General features: G+C 38.7%; 1 protein-coding gene across 1 annotated transcript; it reads right to left on the bottom strand.

The window, feature by feature from the left end:
* Positions 1-7,694: 7,694 nt before the first annotated feature.
* On the bottom strand, positions 7,695-8,519 carry LOC138894793 (uncharacterized). The gene has a single exon (XM_070179523.1). It carries the CDS (start codon positions 8,517-8,519, stop codon positions 7,695-7,697), a length of 825 nt encoding a protein of 274 aa, XP_070035624.1.
* Between the last annotated feature and the right edge of the window lie 81 nt (positions 8,520-8,600).

Here is an 8,600-nt window from a genome sequence, read left to right as displayed (position 1 = left end):
ATAATATTTATTTATTTTTTACTAATACAGATAGTCCCCCCACTTGCCAAATATTTAGCAATTGAATATTTGGGAAGTGGCACACATTTATGGCGAGAATTTTTTGCCGCCGTTTCTATGTATCATTATGTATTTTTCAGAACTAACGCGTCGTATGTCACTTCCATTTAATGCATGTGCCACGTGGCATTTATCGATTGGATCTGCGATTCTTCATCGGTTTTTAGGGCTTTCTTGCGGCCGCGTCAGTCACGAAGTGACTGTTTCATTATGATGTTTCCACCATGACTCCCTTTACATGATGGTTGGTTCTTCTTATAAATACCTCTTGTGCATTTTCTTTCACGAAAACCTTTAATCTACAGTATTCTTCTTCCATAATCGTTCTTATACATCAACACGTATTATTTTACAGTACAACCATGTCTTCATCGAACCCTGATCCTCGCAGAGTAGTAATTGTAGATGAACTTCCCCCTACAATTTCTCCTGTTAGGAATAGAAGAGGCGGTAGGTTGTGTAGCTTAGGATCTTTATCTGTTCGTAGTTCTACTTCTCAACCTAACGTTTCTACCCCTCCTTCTTCTAGAACTAGAGCTTCTTCAACTCATAGATCTTCTGCCGGAAATAGAGAGTCTAGTGAACTGCTTCGTGAACCCACTGTTGATGAGATTATTCCCGTTGAACTTTCTTTCTTTACTAAGAGAGAATCGATTAGAAATCAAGTTACTTCCATGACTTCTCATGATCGTGTTGATGTTTACCCTTCCCAGATTTCTGAGGGCTTGATTTCTCTTGTGCGAAAAGAATGTCATTGGAAATTCGATTTCCCAATTTTTAGTCCCTAATGCAAATAAAAGGATCACTTCATACAAAGCTAGTTATTCTTTTATTTATACATATCCCTTTACATTAGGCTTCAGACCACCTATCGACCCAGTCATCATAGAATTTTGTCATTTTTTCAACGTTTGCTTAGGACATATTGGCCCTATTGTATGGAAAGTTGTGGCATGCTTGAGATACTTGTCAAACATGGCCTTTTTACCCTTTACTTCTATCATTTGTTTCATCTTTATTCCCCAAAGTTATTTCGTTCTGGGGTTTTTACTCTCGTGGCCAGGAGTAAGAGAGTTTTAGTGAGCCCTGAAGATGACAAGGATCGTGGTTGGTATGCCCGATTCATTACCGCTCCCACAAGTGGGTTAGTGGGTGAAGAGAACCTGCCTTTTCCAGAAAAATGGAACTTTGCACATAAGTTTCTTTTCAGATTTGTTCCTTCTCTTCTTCTTTTTTTGTGTGAAGAACCTGCAAACTCGTGACTGTTTTTCTTTTCCTCTTTTTTTAGCAACCATGGAAACTGTTGAGGAGATTCCAAACTTCCGTGGTTAGGTAGAAACATTGTTAATTGTTGCTCCTATGGAAGAAAGGTCCTGCAAGTACCTTTCTAATAGGTTTGGTTGGAAAGTGAAAACTCATGGTATCTTTCTCTTCTACTTTCTAACTTACTTCCATAAAAAATTTACTAACTCCTCTCTTTACTAGGATTTCCCATTCGATGTGTGAGTGCCGCATCTATTGCCGCTTCGAGACTCTCTCTATCGATGGCTCAAGAGATGATCTTGAGTTCTTCATCAAAAAGAAAAGCTGATAGAGCACACAGTTCCGAGGGTGAAGAGGAACATGATAAAGGCTCATTAGTTCGTAAGCCTCGAGCTAGGAGACGTGTCATTTCGGATGACAAAGCTACTCCTCTTTCCAGTTCTGTTCCCATGCACGAGCCCAAAGGTACTACCTTAGTGAGCTCTGATGAAGAGATGTCTGATGTACCCCGTGACTCTACTAAATAACTCTTTTCTCGTGGGTTTGATAATGAAGACTTCGGCTTTGTTTCTGAGGAAACACCTCTTGCCTCTTTTTCTGTATCTGTTCCAGTTGATCCTCAGTTCCCCGCACCTGTTGCTGCTACCACTGCTTCGTTTGTGGCTATTTTGACTCCCTCAACTACCCATACTATTACAACTTCTCATGTTGAAGTTGGTTCTTCCAGTAACAGTAAGGTAATGAAAAGAGTTACCATCGAGGTTCCTGAGGATGGTAATCTTCTGAAGAAATCTGGCCAAGCTGATGTATGGCTGAAACTATTGATTGGCCCAGTTGAGAAGTCCAAATTGGAAAATCACAGTTCTTTAATGTGGATGAATGATATTGTACATTCATCTTTAAAGGTATAAGCCTTAGATTTTTATTTTGCATGTGATTTCCTTTTCATCTACATTTGACAATCACATTTTCCTTTTCATTGTGTAGATCAACCTGATTGGTACGGAGATGATGAAGAGGATCGTCCATACTGAGAAGTTAATGAACGACTATCGCACCGAAGCGAACAACTGGAAGGAACAGTTCGAAGGTCTTCAACTTAAGAAAGAAGTCTTAGAGGAAGAAAAGTGTACCTTGGAGCAGCAGGTGAAGATAACGTCAGTAGAGTTAGCAGTTGAGAAAGCCTTATCCAGTCAAGCGGGCAAAGATAAAGACCTTCTCGAGTCTTCATTTGCTGAGCAGCTTTCCAAAGCCACTGAAGAAATTAGGGGCTTGAAGGAACTACTGAACCAAAAAGAAGTTTACGCCAGGGATCTTGTTCAAACGCTCACCCAAACTCAAGAAGATCTATGTGCGTCTTTTAATCAAGTTCAGTTCTTAGAGAGATCACTCGCCCCTTTACAAACTTCTTATGATGCTGCTTTGACTGAAAAAAAAAGAGTTGGAGGCCGAAATTGAGCAATGGGAGAGGGATTACGAGGCCCTTGAGGATAAATCAACTCTTGATGTAAGCTGGGCTTTCTTGAACACGCGCCTCGAGACTTTGATGGAGGCTAACCAGGAAGGTTTGACTTGACTGCTGAGATTGCAAAAACTAAGGAAACCATTGAAAAAACTCAGCAAAGTCAAAACTTTTCTTCATCTGAGGTCGGCATTCCCGAGGGTGATAAACTTACTCCTGATGAAGTTAGTGTTCAAATCTCTTCTGCTCAAGTCGAACCTTTTGCTGCTGCTGATGATACCATCTTGACTTCTCCCGCTACTGATAGTACTACTTTAGAATCTACCCCGTAATGAACTTGTGTTTGGAAAGTTTATTGTATTTGTATTTTTTTTATTTGTGGAATGGTTGGCAAGTTTTACCCCTAATCCGTTTTGGGGTTCAATATCAAATACTTTGGTTTGAACTAAGTTTACACTTAGTTTTAACCGGGTTTATATAATATATCATTTTGAGTTTCTGTTCTACTCTTATAATAAATGCTTCAATACTTCGTGACTTTTTGAACATGCACGAATTATAAAAGAGGGCCCTTTTATAAACGACACTTAATGAAGAAGACGTCTCAACTTCATAATGGTGTAAACATACGAAAAAAGAAATAGGAACACATACGTTTCTTTGAATAACTTTGACGAAGTTTTGTATCATTCGAACTTTCAAATTGTATAATACTTTACACGTATTCAAATATCATCTATAACTCTTTCGTAACTGTTTTCTTTACAACATATTTTACAAGATTCAAGGGTATATCTTGCAACTCATGATTAAATATTGCCTTTAACCTAAACATTCGTAAGATTTTGAAATTTACATCCACGAGTGTATTCTTCATAAGTTTTTGAATCAGGCTTGCGTTGTTGGCTCTTGACTTTGCTCTTAACTTTCGATTTGTTGGGTAGACCATAGGCTTGACCTGAATTCTAACTTTTCTAGTCTTCTTTGCCTTCCTTATATATATATAGTCCCCCAAGTGTTTGAGTTTTGAAGTATGAAATCTCGAGCACTTGATTATTCCTTCCATGTGGTCCATTTCCTGAAAAGGAAAAACATATGGGACTCGGAGGTATATATAATTTAGATGATGACTGCTTAACCCTTTATATTTCCATCATAAAGGTTGCAACCCTCGACCGGGAATAATGTTGCTTTCGCATGTCCTTCAGGTCTAATATCATCATTTGGCGTGGGCTAGCTTTTTTCTATCATCTAAAATTATTAGTATAATTTTAACTGTACAAAACAAAAATCGTAACTGAACGATACCTGATCGTGGGTATTTCTTTTGCTCACAAATAGTATTTCTTTAAATGAACAACATTCCAACTCGAGGGTAAAACCTTGCCATCCATGGTTTCTAACTCGTAGGCACCTTTTCCAGCGATACCTCGAACTTTATAGGGTCCTTCCTAATTTGGATTTAACTTTCCTGCTCCGGTTGTTTTCGTTGATTGGAAAACCTTTTTAAGAGCGAAGTCCCCAATTTTGAAGTACCTGAGGTGAGCCTTTCTGTTGTAATATCGTTCTATGATTTACTTTTGTGCTGCCATCCGTATTAAAGCTGCTTCTCTTCTTTGTTCGAGTAAATCCATGTTTATCCTTAATTCCTCATCGTTCGACTCTTCGGCTGCCAATGTGAATCTCGTGCTTGGTTCTCCTATTTCAAATGGGATTAAAGCTTCTGAACCGTACACAAGTGAAAATGGAGTTTCTCTCGTGGCTGTTTTTGCTGCGGTTTTATAAGCCCATAATAGTCATGGTAATTCTTCAGGCCAATAGTCTCTTCTTCAAATTATTGGTGATAATCTTATTAGTTGACTCAGCTTGTCCATTTGCCACGGGATGATAAGGTGAAGAGGTTATTCGTTTGATTTGCCAACCTTGAAAGAACTCCATGATTTTCGAGCCTATAAATTACGGGCCATTATCACATACGATTTCTTTTGGAACTCCAAACCGGCATATAATGTTTCGCCAAATGAAGTCTTTCACCTCCTTTTCTCGTACATGTTTGAAAGCTCCTGCCTCTACCCATTTTGAAAAGTAATCTGTTAATACTAATAAGAACTGTACCTTTCCTTTAGCTTGTGGTAAAGGCCCTACTATATCCATTCCCCATTTCATAAATGGCCATGGGGAAATAACTGTATGTAATAACTCTGCAGGTCGATGCATATTGTTGGCATATCGTTGACACTTATCACATTTGGCTACAAAATTTTCTGCATCTTCTTCCATTTTAGGCCAGTAGTATCCTGCCCTGATTAGAGTTTTAACTAAAGATCTTCCACCTGCGTGATTTCTACAATGTCCTTCATGTACTTCCCTCATCACGTACTCTATTTGATAGGGTCCAAGACACCTTGCTAAAGGACCGCCAACCATTTTTCGATATAAATTATCTCGAATTAGGCAGTAACGAGCAGCTTTTCGTCGAAGCACTTGAGATTCTTTCTTGCCTTCAGGTACGATCCCGTACTGCAAAAAATTAACAATTTCGTTTCTCCAGTCCCAGGTTAAATTGTTAAAGCTTATCTCATGTTTATCCTGGTCAAGTGCTGAATGAAATAAATGTATTACAATAGCATTTTCTTCACTCGTTACTTCTGCAACTGAAGCAAGGTTAGCCAACACGTCTACTTCTGCATTTTCTTCCCTGGTATTTGCACGATCTTCCATGATTGGAATTGCCTGACCAGTTCTCGTGCCTTTTCCAAGTATTGTTGCATTCGTGGCTCTCTAGCAGTGTAAGTCCCCTGTATCTGATTGACTACCAGTTGAGAGTCACTTTTAATCATGATTTGCTCTATAGAGAGTTCTCGTGCTAGTTCCAAACCTGCAATTACAGCTTCATACTCTACTTCATTGTTAGTAATAAGGTAACATTTAATTGCTTGTCTTATACTTTCACCTGAGGGTGGGATTAAGACAATACCCAAACTGGCTCCTTTGACATTTGAAGAGCCATCAATAAATAAATTTCACGTACCTGGATTAGCTCTAGTAAAAATTTGTAACTCCTTTTCTACTCCTGAAATTATTTTTGTATTAAAATCAGCGACGAAATCTGCTAAAACTTGAGATTTTATTACTGTTCTAGGTTGATAAATAATGTCATATTCACTTAGTTCTACTGCCCACTTGGCTAGTCTTCCTGACAATTCTTGTTTATGTAAAATATTCCTTGATGGATATGCAATTACTACGGAGATAGGATGGCATTGAAAATATGGTCTCAATTTCCTAGCTGCCATGACTAATGCTAAAGCTAGTTTCTCTAGATGAGGATATCTAGTTTCAGCAATAAAGATTTACTACCATAATAAATAGGAGATTGTTTACCTTTGTCCTCCCTTACTAAAACTGCATTTACAGCTACTTCTGCAACTGCAAGATATACAAATAGTCTTTCTCCATCCCTTGGTTTAGACAGTAGGGGAGGATTTGTTAAGTATGCCTTCAAATCTTTGAGGGTTTGTCGGCATTCCTCAGTCCATTCAAACTGATTTTGCTTTTTAATACTAAAAAAAAATTTAAAGCTTTTCTCTGAAGATCTTGAAATGAATCTTCCCAGAGTTGCAATCCTACCTGTCAATCTTTGTACCTCTTTTTTGCTTGTGAGTATATCAGGTATTTCTTCAATAGCTTTAATCTATGCAGGATTTACTTCAATTCCTCTATTAGATACGAGAAATCCTAGAAACTTACTTGAAGCTACGCCAAAAGCGCACTTTTCTGGGTTCAGTTTCATATTATATCTGCGGAGGATCTCGAAGGTAGTTGAAAGATCTTGAAAATGATCTTCCGCTTGTGTAGATTTGACCAACATATCGTCAATGTACACTTCCATCGTCTTCCCCAGGTGTTCTTGGAACATCTTGGTCGCCAACCTCTGATACGTGGCTCCAGCATTTTTCAAGCCAAAAGGCATGACTTTGTAACAATAAGTCCCCCTGTTTGTAATAAATAAAGTTTTTTCTTCGTCTAAAGGGTCTATTTTTATTTGATTATATCCAGAATACGCATCTAGAAAGCTTAATAATTTGTGGCCCGTGGTAGCATCAATCAGTTGATCTATATGTGGTAAATGGAATGAATCCTTCGAGCATGCTTTATTTAAGTCAGTGTAATCTATACAAACTCTCAGTTTACCGTTCTTTTTCAGAACTACCACAGTATTAGCTAACCAATTAGGATATTTTACCTCGCGTATTAAACCGATCTTTAAGAGTTTCTGTACTTCTTCATTGATCACTTGATTTTTGAATGATCCTTGATTCCTCTTCTTTTGTTTGACAGGTATGAATGATGGATCTTCATTTAATTTATGAGTCATCACCTTTGGAGGTATACCTGTCATATCTGAATAGGACCATACAAAACAATCCGCGTTAGCTTTTAAATATTCAATTAACTTACCTCTCCTTTCTGGGTTTAACCTTGCTCCGATATGAATTCTTCGATCTGGCCATTGTTCGAAAAGTGGAACAGCTTCAAGCTCCTCAATCGTTGTTTTAATGTTTTCGCTCTCCACTGGCTCTTGAATTACATCTGGTCTAGAGTCCACGTCTGTTTGTTTTGATACAGTTTCTATTGAAATTTGATTTACCGCATCTTTATCACTTACACCCGCATCATTTTGACTTGCACTCGTATCTTTTTTACTTGGCTGCATCACCGAATTGATGCTCCTTGAAGTTTGTTGATTTCCTCGAATTTGTTGAATTCCCCATTTTGAAGGGAATTTGATAACCTGATGTAATGTGGATGGCACAACATCCATATCATGAATCCACGGCCTCCCAAGAATCACATTATAGGCCATATCCGTGTCTATCACTTGAAATTTTATTTCTTTGATGACCCCTTATGCGTATGTGCTTAGTTCAATCTCGCCCTTTGTAACAACGGTTGAGTTATCAAACCCAGATAAGGAACGTGCATTTGGAACTACACGATCGCCCATCAGCATTTCGTTCACCACTCGTAATAGAATGATGTTCACGGAGCTACCTGGGTCAATCAAAACTCGTTTTACATTAGTATCATGTATAAGTAAAGATATTACAAGTGCATCATTGTGAGGAATCATTAATCCATCGGCATCTGCATCATCAAAGGTTATGTTGCCGTCTTCCAGAGTTTGGCGAGTTCGCTTCCCGTGAGTTATTGTGAACTTTGTTGTTTTTCTCGCAGTTGTATAGGTTACGCCGTTGACTTCTTCTCCGCCGTTTATCACATTTACTGTTCTCTTTGGAGATAGAGGTTTTGGGGGCTCTTGCCTATTTTTCATGTAAGCTTGTTTGCCTTTCTCGCTGAATAATTCCGTCAGATAGCCCTGCTTCAATAAATGTTCCACCTCACCTTGTAATAATCTGCAGTCTGATGTTCTATGGCCATGGTCATTATGGAACTCGCACCAAAAGTCTGGGTTTCTTCTATTTGGATTTGATCTCATCTCTTTAGGCCATCGTACCTTATCCCCCATGCTTCTTAAAACAACGACCAACTCGGAGGTACTTACGTTTAAATTGTAGTCCCCAATCCTTGCGTTTGTATTAGCATCTCTGTTGCGTTCACCTCGATCTTTGCTGAATCTCGACAATGACGAACCTGAATCTCTATTTGCGAACCTGTGATCAGCCCACACGTTTTTGAATTTGGAACGAGCTTCTCTCCCCGAAGGTCCCATATAAGGCTCGTACCTATTCTTACCGGACCTCTTCTCAGATTCCGACCGCCTTGAACCTGTTTTTTCTTCAACCCTTGACTG

Source organism: Nicotiana tomentosiformis, chromosome 6, assembly GCF_000390325.3.
Source record: "Nicotiana tomentosiformis chromosome 6, ASM39032v3, whole genome shotgun sequence".
Lineage (NCBI taxonomy): Eukaryota > Viridiplantae > Streptophyta > Magnoliopsida > Solanales > Solanaceae > Nicotiana > Nicotiana tomentosiformis.
Note: the sequence above shows the minus strand (reverse complement) of the source record. Positions and strands in the feature narration are given on the sequence as shown.

What these genes read in the sequence shown, in the direction of transcription:
- LOC138894793 (XM_070179523.1), bottom strand. Translation starts at nt 8,519, where the DNA reads ATGGGACCTTCGGGGAGAGAAGCTCGTTCCAAATTCAAAAACGTGTGG.